Source organism: Artemia franciscana, unplaced genomic scaffold, assembly GCF_032884065.1.
Source record: "Artemia franciscana unplaced genomic scaffold, ASM3288406v1 PGA_scaffold_102, whole genome shotgun sequence".
Lineage (NCBI taxonomy): Eukaryota > Metazoa > Arthropoda > Branchiopoda > Anostraca > Artemiidae > Artemia > Artemia franciscana.
This window is the reverse complement of record NW_027062608.1, coordinates 73,612-92,122: the sequence shown is the minus strand read 5'-3', so window position 1 is coordinate 92,122 and position 18,511 is coordinate 73,612. Positions and strand designations below refer to the sequence as shown.

Sequence of the window (18,511 nt, the reverse complement as noted above, 5' to 3'; positions counted from 1 at the left end):
GTTTTTGAAAATGCATCTTACCCTCCTTTTAAAGGTGATCTAACAGATTTAGCCTTCAATTCAATTCAATTTATTCAAATAAAACTAAAATATAACACCAATAATAATAAAGATCCTAAAAGCGAACTTGTTGAGGACCATAACCACAAAAATTGAAAATGAAGAAGGGAGAAAAAAAAGAAAAGAGAAAAAATGGGTAACTAAAGCAAATTGAATAAGAATTTAGAGAGTTATAATATCAAAATTTTAGTACATTGTTATATAGCGTGCGAAAACTTGTGGATAGCTCGACACTGGAGGGGATCATATTCCATTGAAGTATTGATTTATAAATGGGGGATCGCTGATTGGAACTAGAGACACGCTTGGGGATAATGAAGGAATGGTCGGATGAACGGAGACAGAGGCCTTCAGAATTATTACTATTAAAGTAAGATAATAATTGGAGAGGAAGATTTGTATGGTAAGCGGAGTATGCAAGGAATAGATTTAACTTTTTGATGATTTGTTAAAAGGGATAATACCAAAAACGGAGTACAAGTCCTGGGTGGGATATAGTCGGGGAAGCCAAAAAACTGCTTTGATGGCACGGTTCTGGGCAGATTTTAATTTATTGGTAACTGAAGGAAAAGTGTTGCCCCAAACAGATCCACAGTATGAGATATATGGGTAAATAAAAGAGTGATAAAGGATGACAAGGATATCGGGAGGAAGAAAATAATTTGCACGATTAATCATACTTACTAGTCGCAAAATTATGGCTCTGATGTAGGACACGTGTGTTGCAAATGATAGGGAAGAGTCTATGTGGACACCAAGAAACTTGGCAACTTCGACCTGTGGGAGGAGTAGCCAACTCCTCTGGCTACTGGCTCAGTAGCCAACATTTAATTGCTTAATCTCTGAACAAAGAAAATTCCTACATCAATCAGGTTCTTTAATATAAAATAAATCATGTTTTTATTTATCAGATTATGATGTACCTTGCATTATTAACCACATTTTAGCCATATTAGCCTAGCCTATCTTAAATTCTTTATTTTTTATTATCGTATTCAAGAATTCAAGAATAATTTCAAGAATGTGTCTAGTTATGAACAGGATTAGAAAAAGAGTACTTCCAAAAGACTTTCACAGTCTATTATACCTGACACATCTGTATAGGGTAAAATACCAGTAGGTTAGTTTTGTTTCAGATATTTGAGAAAAGAATAACAGAAAAATCAATTTGAATATGTTCTACATTGCTAATTTTTGCGGCATGACTTTCAGACTGCTACTAAAATAACAATACTGCTAGTGAAAATAACAATATTTATCTAATTATATCATAGCCTATAAATCAAGAAAGTGCCAAGAATGCATACCACTAATGTACTAAGTAAAAGTACTAATGTACTTTTACAACTGAGGCAAAGCTTTGGGTCAGACTTTCCCAAGGATTTTGGTTCAATTACATATCCTTGAAAGCAGGGTCCTTTGAGCTATATAATTATTTCTTAGCTTCAACAAATTCAATAATTTGTTCATCAAAAAGATCCATTTTGGCTTGAAATGTAAAAAGTTAAAATACATTGAACATCTTCCATCAAAGCTCTTGTATTACGTTTCGACTTAAGATTACGTTAACGTAAGATCGTATGGAGGATTATTGAGCCTGAGGGATTCCAGTTTCTAGGGGAAAACAGAAGACTAAAAGTCAATGTGAAAGACGCTTTAAAGGGTAGAGTACTGTGGTAACCAGTTTAATTAATTTTAAATTAATTTAATATGGAATAAAGTATTTATGACACAAAATAAAATCATGGGTTTGATTTTAACCACTAAAAATACCACAGATTCTGGGAAACTATTCACATTTGAGGATTTTGAGAAATAATTGCATCCTTAGTTATGTACGTCTGTGGTCCGGGTTGATGTGGTGACCTATGGTATAAGATATATTTTATGGTTTTGAGCATTCTGATCCATCTTACTTGCTGGACTGACCTCTGGTTATTTTCACTTAGGAATTCCTTGGAATATCGCAAGTGCCTATATGTTTTCAAGTTTGCAATTGTATTATTAAATTTGTTTATTATGTGGGGCAAATAGTCCCAATGGTGTTTGAATAGCCAGACCTTATACCGTTGTGTGTGTCGAATGTACCCAGACTTCATCCAGCTAAGCCCATTGTTGAAAAGGACTATATTTTGAGTCATTTTGGTGTTACACAAGAAAGAAAACTTATGTTTTGGATTTAATTATTCAGTGACCAAGAAATTATAATCTACATGGTAATTTTAAAGGGCTTATTGGAGGGCATCAATATTACTCATTAAGATAAACTGTTTATTGGATAGATAACCAATAACTTGGGTTTTAGGTTTATTCGGGTCTTCCAACACCCCCCTTGGCAGTAAGTCTCTTTGATATGGCTTTATATAAACTGGATTATCTTGCGTTTGCTAAATCCGTAGCGTACCCTCTATGGGCCTTCAGAGTTCTAGACTTGGTGAAGATTAATCAGAACGTTCAAAATATTTGGTTTACTGTTATGGGTCTCGAGATCAGCAGACGATAGCTGAGATTATCCTCCTTAATTTCGAATCAAATGAGAATGAAGCTTGGAAAACAACTACGAAAAAATTTAATAAAGCTTTTGACGAGTTGAATCTAATGCCCGATATCAACTTGAAAAATTTTAAGAAGTCAAAAAAGATTGTTCAATCCATGTCCATCGTTCCAAAAACTGTAGTAACTCAGAGCGGAAGTGCTGTTAGTGAGTCTAGTGAAGTAATAGCACGATTAATGGCGACAGAATGAAAAATTGTTCAAACTGAGGATAACTTGAGAAAGGCCATTAAAACAGAGGTGTTAACTGCCTTATCCACGATTAGTAAAGCGAAATTCTTGGTTAAAAACATCGTTTTGATAGTCTATCAATCTATTATTGCGGAATATACCCAATAATCTACTCAAACTGAAAAGAAACTAAAGTCCATAAAATTTGACCTTGGATCTCTTGACGATACAATACCTCGACTTGAGAGACGTATAAATGATATCGACCAAGGCTCGAGACTAAATTCTCTAATGTTGAATGGTGTTAAACAAAACCCGAATTCATACTTGAAAACAACCAAGTTAAATATCCTCCGAGGAAATATGGAACTCAACAGAATTGCTGATGAAAACATAAACAAAGTCTACCGATTTACCTCTGAAATTTCTGTTCGGCCCAATAAAACTGCCCCTGTAATGATTATATTCCGTAACAAAAAGATAGCGAAAGTATATATGCAGCTAAGACAAAACTTGCAAAAAGTGGTATTTATGTTTTGGAAAATATAACCCACCAGCAGCGGGTTATTCTTAATATAGCTGGTAAGAAATATGGCAGCAAATGTGTTTGATCTGATTAAGGGTGTGTTTTTTTCCGCCTTCCTAATGATAAAACTCTGCGTAGACTGTGATCAATCGAGGAAATGTTTTAGCATTTGTTAATGTCTTTTTCTTTTTCCCCTTTTCTCTCTACATTAATGTCATAAAATTTGAAAAGTTTTCGTTTATGAACTATTTTGTTACATAGTTGTGCCTTATGAATTGAAAATATTTTCTCTTTGTCATTTGAAAAAACTTATTAATCTGCTTCGTATTTTTGTTACTGACAAGTTTTCACAAGTCACAGCGTCTTTTTGAAATATTAATCCTTTATTATTGGAAAATGATTTTACTTGGTGGTCTCATGGGTACATTAATGCATTGGAACTTCAGCGTTAAATTTTGTTTCTTTTTTTTTTATTTCAGGAACTGTGTAGTAAGATTAATCATTTAAGGAAGTCACTAAATTTACTTGAAATTATTACTATATCATGAGTTTTTTCGCCATCTATGTTTTTTCCAAAGTTATTGTAGCTGAGTTTGCGTATTTGCTGTCAATAGGATAGGACTATTCATTACTTTGAGGTTATTTTCACATTGATTTCTATAAGGATAGAATTTTAGTTTAATTTATTTGAGAGATTTTCTCCAGTGCCTAGAAAATATCCTGTTCTTTTGGTATTTTCACTAGCGCCAACTTTTTTCTCAATTAGAATACCCCGTCATCTATACTGCCAAACTCATGTAATGCCATCTTTTTTCCATATCATCAAGTTGCTATTTTTCTCAGAACAAGCAGAAGAAAGGGAGGAACCCTCTGGAAGTGCCGCATTGCACCCACCGGTATTCAGTCAACCGCAAATTGTGGGATAATTGCTCAGTAATCACCCTTGTTCCTGGGTGAATACAGTAACTAATTTCAAGCATTGGGGATGCTATAATACTAAATCCTGTGTTGAACTACATATCACGTTCAATAACTAGCGGATTAAACAAGTAAGTATTTTTGAAACGAGCTGTGGAGTTTTTTTTTATTGATACTCAATCTTTTAGGCAAAATAGTTGTTGAATAAAGAGGCAAGAACTGGTGATCAATTTACGAAATGCGTCCAAGATGAGGACAATCTAATGGATATTGCGAAGCTATTTGCAAGATGGGCTAAAGAAAGAGCAACAATGGGCGCATGTTTTGTATCGACAGTGAATGAAATGCGACGGCAGTTTTCAGTTTTTTTCAAAAGCTACAACCAAGTACCACTCCCTTTTTTTGTATTTCCTATCCAGTAGATTCTCAGGCTACAAACTTTACTATTTTCATCAGTCGACTCAACTATTTTGCTCCATAGCATTAGAAAGGTCCTTTGTTCTGACTTTTTTAACTTCAAGAACTAGGTCATGTATTTTTTTGATACTTATTTTTCATGATCTTGTTCTTCTTCTGAATGAGATAAAAATAATTAATTTCTCTAGAATAGAACTCCCCCTACTTCACCTCCAAATCTTGCTGAAGAATTTCGGAGGATGTCTGGATGAGTGCTTTCATAAATAATAAATAAGAAGTCCATAGGAATACCTAATGCTTTAAGAGAATAGTTCTTGTCAAGATGGATATAAATTTATAAAGGTAAAATATCTGTTGAAAAAAATTCGATTTCTTGGAATTTTAGGTGAGTGGATTATACTGGAAACACTTTTTACGATTGTTTTATATCATTGTTTTAGCAACAACAAAAATTTATGTTAAGAAAAAGTCTTCACAAATACCACTAGATTTTTTTTTTAATTTCTTACCTTTTGAATCTGATTAGATTCATGCACATACCGTAAAACCTTTCTGAAAAAATAAAATTTTGATGAAATTTCTGTTCTTCATATCAAGTATGTATATGCAAATTAGTGAAAAGAAGACTTTTTAATGGTTCAATCATAATGTAAATGACCTACGCGTGTCTCCCAATATAAGATTCTCTTTGGAAGTAAGCCAGAGCTAATTATAAGACAACTTAAAAATAATAAAGATTATTTTGGATTTGGAAATATATGTACTAAAATAACTTATTTCAAAATAGAGAAACTTTTTAAGCGATATGAGAATGGAAAAAAAGAAGATTTAGATATTGGAATCGAATGCACGATTACAGGAATGAAATGTGTTACAACTAAATGTGGAAATAAATTCGCTATTACTTTTGATTTTAAAGGTGAAATGATTGTTCAATTTCCTCCTAAACGTATTCATTCTAAGGTAGCTTATCTTGAAAAGAAATTAAAAAAAATGAAACAAAGGTATGATTTCAAAGGTTATTGAAAGAAAATAAAGATAAAATAAATTATTTTGATATTAATATCGAATTATCCACTAAATACTAAATTATTACAATTTATCGGAAGCATAGGAAAAATGGAATATGAGTAAACTCTTCTGTTACAAATTAATAAAATTCTTATTTCAACAGACCAGTTATGATCTTAAAGATAAGAAAGAAAAATTATAAAAAGTCGAAAATTTTAATTTAAAATAGTGCAAATTCAACTGAAACTGGGGTAAACTGATGGGATGATCTATAAGCCAGATTCACATTGTGAAAAGTATAAAAATCAGACCAAATTTGATTTCCAAGGGCCTGTTCATGTTGAATGCAGGAATGAAAAATATTTAAAATGTGCAATAATGGATATTAAAATGATGTAAAATGGACTGAAAATGATGTAAATTGAATGAATGAGTTCGATGGTCCAGTATATACCTTTTCTATACTACTACTATCATTTGTCAAAATTCTACATAATTTTTTTTTTTCATCGAAACCATAATAGAAGTTATTTATTTCTTTTTTTGAGTGCCATCATGGTATCAGGCAAAACCTTATCAAGCAAAACCATAAGGCCAAATATCACCAGACCCCCAGAAAGTAAAATCAGTTAAAAATCTTAGACCCACCCAAATCTATTTTCCTAAATATATTCAAACCACCAAAACCCAGACCCACCCAAAATATTAAACAGTTAAGAGGAACATTGGGTTTAACGAGCTATTTTCCTAAATTGAAATGAAATCACGCCCAGGTTGCAAAGCCCCTGACTGATCTTACACAAGGAAACCCACAAAAGATTACTTGGTCAAAAAGAGCTCAAGATTGTTTAGGTTACCTGAAAAAACACTTCTATTGGAACACGTCTCATCATTACCAGATTTCCAAACAGAAGCATTCGCAGTTACCATAGATGCACCAGCCAAGAAAATAGGAACTATCAACTCCCAAATAATACAAAAGGAAGAAACAATTTATAGCATAAGCATCTCGTACCCTAACGCCATGAGGAACCAATTACTCAACTACGCAACTTGAATGTCAATTCGTCACCTGGACAAATTTCGACAGGGGTAGATCTAGGGGGGCCCTAAAATTTTTCGGGCACCTTCATTTGTATTCCGTTTTTTTTCTTTTTTTCCAATTTTTTAGGTTAACTTGTCAATTTGATCAATTTTTCGTAACTGATTTACGCAATTAAGAACAAAAACAAAGCTGCCCTATGAATGTAATAAGCAAAGTTCAAACATAAAACGAACAAAAATTATTTATCTTCAGCCGGTTCAGTATATATCTGCCAAATTGGCATAAAAAATTTTAATTACTGCAAAGATTTTTCTACAAACATGGAACTTTCCCCTATTTTAAGACCATGGAAACACGCGTTGAAGATGAATAAGTTTTTTTTTGTGTTAATCGATCGATAAACGTTCGAAAGCACAGGAAGTTATTGCTATTTGTCTATTCACAATGAAAAGAAGCTTTGCTGCTAAAAGTTTAAACGGACAAAAATAAAAAATTTGGACATGAACATAGAATGGATAAGAGACGAAGACTGATGGCTGAATGTTCAATGGGATCGAAGGATACTTCCAGATAAATTGGTGAAATATCCACAAATGCCCAGAAATTGAAAGGTATATTTTGATTAATAATAACCAACCCCCCAACCACCCGAAAAAATCCTTAGTTTTAGTTTTTTGATTAACTAAATAACGAATGAACCAATAGGGCGTTCGTGTGAATAAATCCGTCTATCTATTTATTTTAACTATATAGCTAATTTGTTTGAAATTAGATGAATGAAAGAGTTAAAAACAATTTAGGCAAGGAACAGATCTCTGGGTTCGGAGGAGGGCAACCCTCCCCCCAAGACACTCTGGCACCCTTATTCCGTTCTTTTTTCTTCTTTTAAAATGAATTTGTCACTTTACGTGCCCACCTCGAGTCGTATTGGCGCCTTTGGTCCAGTGGCTTCCACACCCAAGATTTTATTCTTGATCTATTAGAGATTCAGACACCAAACTGCTATCACGATTAGTTTACTAATTATTTCGTCATAAAATTATAAGATAAATCTCGTTTTCAGGAAAAATTAATCATATAATTAAAATTGCTTGCTGTGTTGTCTTTTTTTCGTTTTTTGGGAGAATTTTTTTTTATTTTCTTTCTTAAGACCCCCTCGATTTAGGGTACAGTTTCCGTGACGTATGATAAAGATGGATCACAGGAAGGGAATACATTACAAAGGGGGTTTTGGGGAATGTTTTGGATATTTGAGTTTGCCGAGTGGGATTTAGGAGAGCTAATTCACGTGTTGTATCTTATTGAGCTGCCTGACTGTAGTAAGATGCAGGATAGAATACTATCTTCCTAGGACGAAGTCCTAGAGAAACGTCGTCTATGTTGTCTGAAAATAATGTGGAAGTTGGAAACTAACCAAATTGATAAGTCGTGCGTAGGCTGGGCAATTCACAAGTATCAATTATCTCAAGCTCCTTCGTCTCTGCAAGACAACTTGGGATACTATTAATTTTTTTTGGTTGCCATTGTCTCCTTCCCTTTCGTCAATTTCTACCCCGATATTTACCACACACTTTTTACTCTTACCCCTAAATTATGGGGGATATATCAATAATGACCATATAAGATGTCTATCTCATCGTATATAATTTCGTCTACCATAGCTTAAGAATCTTTGATAGAAGCATTTTTTTTGGCGCCCATCTGTAAAACAGAAGTGATCGCCTATGACAAAGCATGTGGAAAATTTTACGTTTGTGAAAAGCCCAAGTTTCCTATTCTGGAACACTTTTGGTTAACTGATGCTGTATCCTCTATTTGTAGACGTTTTGGTGCAATTGTTTCATAGATTCGAAGAGTGGGGATTATAGAACAACAAAATGTTAAAATGAGATATTTCAACCACTTGCCTTCCCTGATTTTCCATTAGAAACAGATAACTTTCAAAAATTTAAGTTTGTCCATATTACAAAAAATCCATAGAACCAAAGTAAACCAAATTCAAGTCCAAAAAAATTTGAGAATTTTTCTGATGCTTATGACAGTTTAAGAGACGCATAAAATTAGTCCTACCTGCTACTGTGATGGTCATAAGAATTTAATATAAAGTGTTCCCAGATGGGAACGTTGGATGCTAATTGGTTAAGTTAGAAATTATTAAAGCAAGTCTTTAAACAGCATTTTGAACGTATTTCGGCAAAACATCCTAAATTAAGATAAGGCAGAACATCCAAGACCATCCATTTCTGAAGTGAACAATATCATCACAAGAAAATGCTTTATCACTACCTAGGGCGTATATTTGAGAATTTTTTTCTTATTTTTCACTGCTTAACGGGCAATTTTACAAAAAAAAGGCCTAACTGGTTTTAACGAGAGGAATGCTCAGAATTGATCATTTAGGACTTAATTGAGCACTAGAGGTCAAAATACTGATCGAACATAATTAATAAAACCCTCAAAATTTATTTAGAAAAAAGCTAACTCGGAAAAGTAATTTTGTCTTGATACTATCAATCAACTCTCAACGACTGTTGAAAAATATTAATTATTTTGGGTCACCTACCATCACTAGCATTTTTTACAATGATTTTCCTTAACAAGAAAGAAAAATTCTTCAGATGCTTCAATTCCGTCATTTCGCTCAGCTCAGGAAGCTCATTTAAATTCAAAAACCCTGACGATAACTTCAAGTTTGCCATTACCCATTGCCTCTAGCTCTCAGACGGATTTGACTGCAGAGACACTGCCTACCAGCTCCACCAAGGACAACGGACTGTCACTACTGACTTTTTTTCAAGATTCCGACACAGACATGGAAGTGAAACAGTGTGATCAAATACTAGAAGGATCGAGAGATGACGCAAGAGCCTAGATGCATTAGATGAAGACGACACACCCAAGCAGCTTGACACTGGCATCACACCCTGCTTTGACTTCGGTTGTGAAGTGATACTAAAACAAACACACCAACTTCATATAGACATGTTGTGTTTATTTCTTAACAAAAGATGGAAGCCAAAGAGCCAAGCCGAAGCTCCGACTTCAATACAAAGACAAAAGGGGGTGAAGTTACTCGTCGACTTAACATTGAGCTTCTTGACTGATTTCTCTGGTTTTCGGTGAGCCGTCACCAAGAATACGAGGGACTTTGGTGTAGTGTTTGTGTTATAATGGGAACCTCCAATAGTGGCCGAGGGGTGTTGGCTCTGTCTCAGGGTGGGGGTGGTGGGTTGAAGAATGGTTCGTTTTGTCTTAAAACCACTGAAGGACTACAAATGTGACTGGAAAAGATGGTGCACTTACAAAGCATACCAAGTCATAGCATATCATATGAATTACCGATGAAGAGCTGGAGTACTGTTAGGTTCGTTCAAACAAGACTAACGAGATATCAGGAATGCCTGGAACAAATACACCAGAACCGTGTACTGCTTGCAAACATTATTGAAACAATTAAACTTTGCAGGGCATTGAATATACCCCTCCTTGGCCACCTAGACGATGGTAAACACGATGATCAGGGCCCTAATGTAGTTGCAGTAAAAAATGATGGTAATTTCCGTCAGCTACTTTGGTACTGTGTTCAGGGGGCAATTTGCTGCTTCAAAGGCTCATACAAAAGGCACCTGGAAACGCAAAATATACTATTAGTCAGATAGAAAATGAACTAATCGTGATGATCGGAAAACTTCCAAAGTCTAAAGCAGTCAGAAAAGTGAACACAGCATGAGTTTGCTGTCTCATTGCTGACCAATCCACTGATAGACAGACAAGGGAACTCATGGCAATAGTGTTCCGTTATGTTTGAAAATACGAAAAGGTTAATGTAACCCTGGAAGATCCTATTGCCATAGTCAACGCCTTTCAAACCTTATTGGGGCCTTTTGAAGATGAAAAGGCCAACACCAGCAGAAATTTTGAAGAAAGGCTAGACAGCAAAAGCCTTGGAAGGCTACTTTTAAGTCAAGTCACCAAATCCGGCTTAGACCAAGTGTGTCAGCCAAAATTTTGAAAAAGCCGCTAGCATGTCAAGCTTGGTTGATATGACTGCTACTAAAATAAAGGGCAGTTACCAACTTGCAAATTATTTTCATTAAAATTATGCATTATTAACAATTATGTATTATGATTTTACCTAATTTATGTCCTATTCTACTTATTGTAGAATGTGATTCTGTCAAAAAGAAATTATTACAGGAAATGGTATACCATGACAGCAACCGACCCCTCACTATGTTCAAAAATCAAATAACAAGTTTACATCCATCTTCATAATTTATCAGCCTCCGAAGAATACCCATAAAAATCACATGTTTGATATTTCATACCCTGCAATGATCAATGACGTAGAGAACACACTAATAATCCCAGCCATCACGCCAAAAGTCCCAAATTAACTTCTTCAACCTCATTCTATAAATCGTCTATAACACCGGCCGCATAGAAGGAAATATAAATAACAATATTATCAACAACCAACGAGTTAATAAACACGAACGAATCAACGGATCACCTACAACCCCGGCAATTTAAAGAAGACAAGAATAACAACATCATCAACAATCAAGAAGTTAAACGCGTGACATAAGCTACAATATCATAAAGTATAAATTGTCATTTCAAAGTAAAGTTTCAATAACTTTCTAAATCAGAAAACCTTTCAAAGATAAAAATTGGAAGAACTCTTTGGATAATCATAATACATTTTTATGAAACATCACAAATTTTAATGGATCTAGTGAAGAGCTTAAACATTAAAAATTAGTATGAGAAGAAATTGGGAAGGAAAAGAAATAAAAATAAATTAACAAGCTTGAATAATAACTAAGCAAACAAAAAAAATGGGTAAGAGACAAGACCAAATTATGGCACAAATGTGATGGAAATAAGTGAAAAATTATAACCAAAATATCCCACTAGTCAATTGCAGAATATCATGAAACTGACGTGTTTTATAAATGTGATGCAAATGTAAATTTAACCTAACCGTTATTCTTTAATATAATTTTTGAATACCTTGAAACAATTGCAAGTCAGTAATCACATTAAAGTCAGCATTGAAAAAAAACTAGAATCCATTTTGAACTAAGTATGATTTAAAAAGAAATCAATTATAAGGTATTCACAGTATGTACCTGCAATTATGTTCAAGTGCATTATATTAAACGTTAAGTGTAGAAATATAAGTTTTAGCTCGTTAAATTGTAGAGTATTACTTTAATTAGCATAATTCGGGGCATCGGAACAAAAAATATTACACACAAAATAATACTGTTTTCTAAATATAGATAAACAACCCTTCCGTGGTGAAAGACAACATAAAAATAAATATTTAAACTTAAGAAAACAATCAACAAACTTTGGAAAAAAATAGATTTGAATTATTATAAAAATGGGAGACTATTCTAAATGATGAGGACATCATTATATGGCGGGAAGGAGGAAATGTGACATAAATCCCCATAATTGCCACTACAATCCATAAAGGTTTTAAAGATTGTTATTATTGTAACCCAATTTCAAAATAATGACAAAACGTCCTTTGTTGAAATATTTGTTACATTAGCCAAAACCTATGACGCAAAAACTAGCTTTTAAGAGCCAGCCACTTCGCGACTTAATCGACAGTTGATGGCTTTTTTTGAGGAGACAACACCGTTTCCAGATGAAAAAGATTTTTGACATCGTATGTGAGAGGTCGAACGACTCATAACAGCAGGATATACACAAGAGGAGGGAAGGCTTTTAGGAGAGCAGTCTTGATTTAGCATTCAAGGCGAGCAGTCCTTATTTAGCATTCAAGGCGACCAGTCTTGATTTAGCCTCCAGCATAAACTTATGGTTTTTTCTGAGCACATGGACTGTTCAAATTAATTTGTTTGACACTTTGTATGTAAGTACCGAAATAACATTGTTTGTTAAATCATCTCTTCTGATGACTCCTGATACCAGGTGTAATTCTCGTAGCCTCTAGGAACACTCTATAGGGAATCCATTCCGTAAAGGTAACATGAAAAGGACCATCCATCTCTAATGTGATTTTCTTGTCGAACATATTGGATATTATCTACAGTCAATCGGTACATTAATTATTCATTATCTAAAACTCCAAAATATTCTTTTTCACTAACTAAACACCCCATAATATTTGATGAAGTCCGAAAACTAAGCAATCACGAGAACTTTGGATGTCCTGGCACCTGGTAACGTAAACAAGTACGATTGCCATCAAATCTATTTAATTTTCAGTGTATATTGAAGTGCCAGGTATTTTCGTGTATGTTTTCCTTGTCGCAAAATAATCTGATCATTAAAAAATAAACTCTCCAAAATATAAATAAACACATCAAATACTTCTACATGATTACTAATAGTTATTACAAAAATGAGAGACCAGTCTAAATGATGAGGACATCACTCGACGGTGGGAACCGGGATATTCGACTTAAAACCCCATAATTCCCCCTGCTTACCATAAGGATTCTGAAAATTGCTATTTTTGTAACCCGATTTCGAAATAATGACAAAAACAATCTTTGGATCTAGATTCAGTAGGGGTAAGAGCAAGTGTCCTTATTGAGCTTTTGGGATTCTAGGACACTTTCATCTTTCGCGGTAAATGGTGTCTACTTTCTAATCATTAAAATATGTACTTGAAGGAATAATCGGATATCAACCCAACTTGGTGAAAAATAAGAAAAGTAAAGTAGTTTTTGTTCTTGGTTGCGTAGCCCATCTGATCGTTGTGGGGGGGGGGGGGTTTCGCTCCATTAATCCACCATAATACCTACTGATCGAGTTAACCGGTATAGATCAAACATAGTACAAAATGAAAAATTAATTAAAAATGATCTTTAAGCTCACGCTATGGATATTTAGGGCTGTTTGTTAAGAAAATCAAATTTTCAATCAAAACAGAAATTTCCGCCAACATCCGTAAAACAAGATTGTCAGTGCATACATTTTATCTTTGCTTCACACAGAAACATCTTGATTTTCTAATTGTGTCAGTCCACATCATGCATGTTTGCCCTGAGACACATATCTGTTGCACTTTAACTGTGGCCAACGCTTACTGATGCATTACCACTTCTAGGGCGTTTTGATTATCATTTCACAACTCCAATGGGAGAAACCTTAAAGTATGAAGCATTTAGCTGAAAAGGGAGCGGTGTTTGAATTGACAGATTGGCCGCCAAATATTTTTATGGCACTTGGTATTAACCAAGTGACATATAGCAATTGCCAATTCTGTCTGTCTGTCTGTCTGTCTGTCTGTCGGTCTGTCTGTGTACTTTAGGCGCTTCCAGGTAAGCTAGGACGATGAAATTTGGCAAGCGTATCAGGGACCAAACCAGATTAAATTAAAAATAGCCGTTTTCTCGATTTGACCATCTGGAGGGGGGGAGTGGAGGACCAGTTAATTCGCAAAAAATAGAAATATGAAGTATTTTTAGCTTATGAGCGGGTGATTGGATCTTCATGAAATTTGATGTTTGGAATGATATTGTACTTCAGAGCTCTTATTTTAAATCCCGACCAGATTTGAAGACATTGGGGAGAGTTGGAGGGGGGAAACCTGAAGTCCCGGTTTTGCTACTTTAGGCACTTCCAGGTAAGCTAGGACGATGAAATTTGGCAAGCGTATCAGAGACCGGACCAGATAAAATTAAAAATAGTCTTTTTCCCGATTTTATCGTCTGGGGGGGGAGTGGGGGGCCGGTTAATTCGGAAAAAATAGAAAAAATGAAGTTTTTTTTAACTTATGAGCGGGTGATTGGATATTAATGAAATTTGATGTTTGGAATGATATTGTGTCTCAGAGCTCTTATTTTAAATCCTGAACGGATCTGATAACATTGGGGGGAGTTGGAGGGGGAAACCTAAAATCTTTGAAAACACTTAGAGTGGAGGGATTGGAATGAAACTTGATGGGAAAAATAAGCGCAAGTCCCAGATACATGATTGACATAATTGGAACTGATTTGCTCTCTTTGGGGAAGTTGGGGGGGGGGGAGTAATTCTTAAAAATTAAAAAAAATGAGGTATTTTCAACTTACAAACGGGTGATCGGATCTCAATGAAATTTGATGGTTAGAAGGATATCGTGTCCCAGAGCTCTTATTTTAAATCCCGACCGGATCTGGTGACGGGGGCAGGGAGTTGGAAGGGGGAAACCTAAAACTTGGAAAACACTTAGAGTGGAGGGATCGGGATGAAACATGGTGGGAAAAATAAACACAAGTCCTAGATAGATGATTGACATAAACGGAACGGATCTGCTCTCTTTCGGGTAGTTGGGGGGGGGGGTTATTTCTGAAAAAATAAAAAAAATGAGGTATTTTTAACTTACAAACGGGTGATCGGATCTCAATGAAATTTGATATTTAGAAGAATATCGTGGCTCAGAGGTCTTTTTTTAAACCCGACGTGATCTGGTGACATTCGGGGGAATTGGGAGGGGAAACCTAAGACTTGAAAAACACTTAGAGTGGAGAGATCGGGATGAAACTTGGTGGAAAAAATAATCACGAGTCCTAGATACATGATTGACATAACCGGAACGGATCTGCTCTCTTTGGGGTAGTTTGGGGAGGGGTTAATTCTGAAAAATTAGAAAAAATGAGGTATTTTTAACTTACGAGCGGGTTATCGGATCTCAATGAAATTTGATATTTAGAAGAATATCGTGTTTCAAAGCTCTTATTTTAAATCCTGACTGGATTTGGTGATGTTGGGGGAAGTTTGGGGTGGGGAAACCTAAAATCATGGAAAACGCTTAGATTGGAGGGATCAGGGTGAAACTTGGTGGTAAAAATCAGCAGAAGTCTTACATAGGTGATTTGCATAATTGAAACGGATCCGATCTATTGGGGGGGGGGGGGGGGGTTAATTTTGAAAAAAAACGACGTATTTTTAACTTACGAAGGAGTAATCGGATCTTCATGAAACTTCATATTAAGAAAGACCTCATATCTCAGATCTCTTATTTTAAATCTCAACTGGATCAAGCGTAATTGTGGGGGGTGGGGGGCAGTTGGGGGGGGGGGAATCTTAGAAAATACTTAAAGCAGTGAGATTAGGATGAAACTGGATGGGAAGAATAAAAACCTGTCTAAGATACGTGACTGACATAACCAGACCGGATCTGCTCTCTTTGGTGGAATTGGAGGGGGGGTAATTTTGAAAATTGAGGTATTTGTAACTTACAAAAGGGTGACCAGATCTTAATGAAATTTGATATTTAGAAGGATCTTGTGCTTTAAAGTTCTTATTTTAAATTCTGACCAGATCCTGTGACGTTGGGGGGAGTTGGAGGGGGAAACCGGAATTCTTGGAAAACGTGAAAATTGGGGTATTTTTATCTTACGAATAGATGATCGGATCTTAATGAAATTTGATTTTCAGAAAGAACTCATGTTTCAGATCTCTTATTTCAAATCCCGACCAGATCGTTTGAAATTGGGGGGAGTTGGAGGGGGAAATCTTGGAAAAACACTTGGAGTGTAGGAATCGGGATGAAGCTTAGTGAATAGAATAAACAAATGTCCTTGATACGTGATTGACAGAATCGTACGGGATTTGCTCTCTTTGGGGGATTTGGGGGGAGGGGTTCAGTGATTTGGCGAGTTTGGTGCTTCTGGACGTGATAGGACGATGAAAATTGATAGGTGTGTCAGGGAGCTGCACAATTTGATTTGATAAAGTCGTTTTCCCAGATTCGACCATCTGGGGGGCTAAAGGGAGAGGAAAAACTGGAAAAAATTAGGTATTTATAACTTACGAGTGGGTGATCGGATCTTAATGAATTTTGATATTGAGAAGGAGATCGTGACTCAGAGCTCTTATTTTAAATCCTGACCGGCATTAAGCCTCTTATTTTCCTTTTTAAATCAATCTATTGATTCATATAATTTTGTTAGAGCTCATACCATATGATCACTTGGCTCTTAGCTCTTCTCACCTCGTCACAACTGCCATATGAGCTCTTAGCTCTTGTTTTTTTTTTTTTTTTTTTCCCCAGGGGTCATCGTATCGCCCAAGTGTTCCTAGAATTTCGCAAGAGGAATCATTCTAACAGAAATGAAAAGTTCTAGTGCCCTTTTAAGTGTCCAAAAAATCGGAGGGCACCTAGGCACCCTCCCACGCTCATTTTTTCCCAAAGTCAACGGATCAAAATTTTGAGATAGCCATTTTGTTCCGCATAGTCAAAAACCATAATAATTATGTCTTTAGGAATGACTTACTCCCCCATAATCCCTGGGGGAGGGGCTGCAAGTTACAAACTTTGATCAGTGTTTACATACAGTAATGGTTATTGGGAAGTGTACAGACGTTTTCAGGGGGATTTTTTTTGGCTTGGGGGTGGGGTTGAGGTGAAGGAGCTTCGTGGGAGGATCCATCCTTGGAGCCTTGGAGGAATATGTCATTGGGGAACAAAAACTCAATGAAAAGGGCGCAGGATTTTCTAACATTACTATAAAAAAAAAAACAATGAAAAAATAAACATGAAAACGTTTTTCAATTGAAAGTAAGGAGTAGCATTGAAACTGAAAACGAATAGAGATTATTACGCATATGAGTGGTTCTAACAATACCTTAGCATAAAGAGCGAGGTATTTAGGAGGAGATAAATTCCTCGCTCTTTATGCTAAAGTGTTTTTTAGGAATTTCAACTATTTATTCTACGGCCTTTCTAATTCAGGGTTCATTCTTAAAGAATTGGGACAAAACTTTGATTTAGTGTAAAGAGCGAGGTATTAACGAGGGTACAAACCCTCTCGTGTACATAATAAAAATATAAGAATATAAAAGTGCGTTACGTAAGTTAACTCTTAAGTTATGTATATTTTTTACTAATGAAAATGTTTGTTAAAAATTAAAAGTTCTAGTTGCCTTTTTGAGTAAACGAAAAATTGGAGGGCAACTAGGCCTTCTTCCCCGCCCCTTATTTCTCAAAATCGTCTGATCAAAACTAAGAGAAAGTCATTTAGCCAAAAAAGGAATTAATATACAAATTTGATTTTAATAATTTATGTGCGGAGAGCAAAATCAAACATGCATTAATTCAAAAACGATCAGAAATTAAATAAAAAAAACTAGTTTTTTTAATACAACAACAAAAGAGAGAATATGAGGACTTTTTTCCCGAGACAGTGAACCAACAAAACCTATTTGAATATTTCGGCCCTATATCTAAGGGCCGTCTTCAGCAAATAAAATAAAAACAATAAAACACTTACAATAAAAGTTCTCAGTTAAAAATCCATTTTTTAAATAGCCTTGACATCATTACTTCTTAACGAAAAGTTACTGTGTGACAAAAGCTAACATTTTACAAGCTAAAAAGGCTCATTCATTTCACTAATTCTATTTATTAAAAAATGGAATGATATCTTATTGCAATATTTGCCTTCTCTGCAGCTAATCTGATAGTTCTTTTGGGATTGGGCTTGTTTTTGTTCGTTCCTATTTTTGTTTTATTTCGAATTAGATTATTTTCTATAATTAATTTTGTGTACATAGGGTTGAGTGTGTATTCACCCAAGTCTCTATTTAGGGATGTATTATTATTTAAGTTTCGTTTGATTTCGATTGCCTCGCGGACAGTTTGTTTGATTCCCAGGTCATTACTAATTAGAATTGTTTCATCAAATAGAACATAATGGTTCGGATTTTCAAAAATATGACTGCTTAAAGCTGAATCGAAATATATGGAGTTATTATTAGATTTTAATGCTTTTTCAATACTTTCTTTGTGTTGCTGTAATCTTGTTCCTAAATTTCGGTGGGTTCGACCAATATAATAA

At 35.0% G+C, this 18,511-nt stretch overlaps 1 protein-coding gene across 1 annotated transcript in view; it reads left to right on the top strand.

Moving 5' to 3' along the window:
• The first annotated feature begins 2,658 nt into the window (after positions 1 to 2,658).
• The window catches only part of LOC136041147 (inward rectifier potassium channel 18-like), a 42,174-nt gene continuing 26,321 nt past the window's right edge, over positions 2,659 to 18,511 (top strand). Inside the window, exons 1-2 of the mRNA XM_065725678.1 lie at positions 2,659 to 2,761; positions 5,433 to 5,608. Coding sequence (XP_065581750.1) covers positions 2,659 to 2,761; positions 5,433 to 5,608 — 279 coding nt within the window. The remainder of the gene's footprint in view (positions 2,762 to 5,432; positions 5,609 to 18,511) is intronic.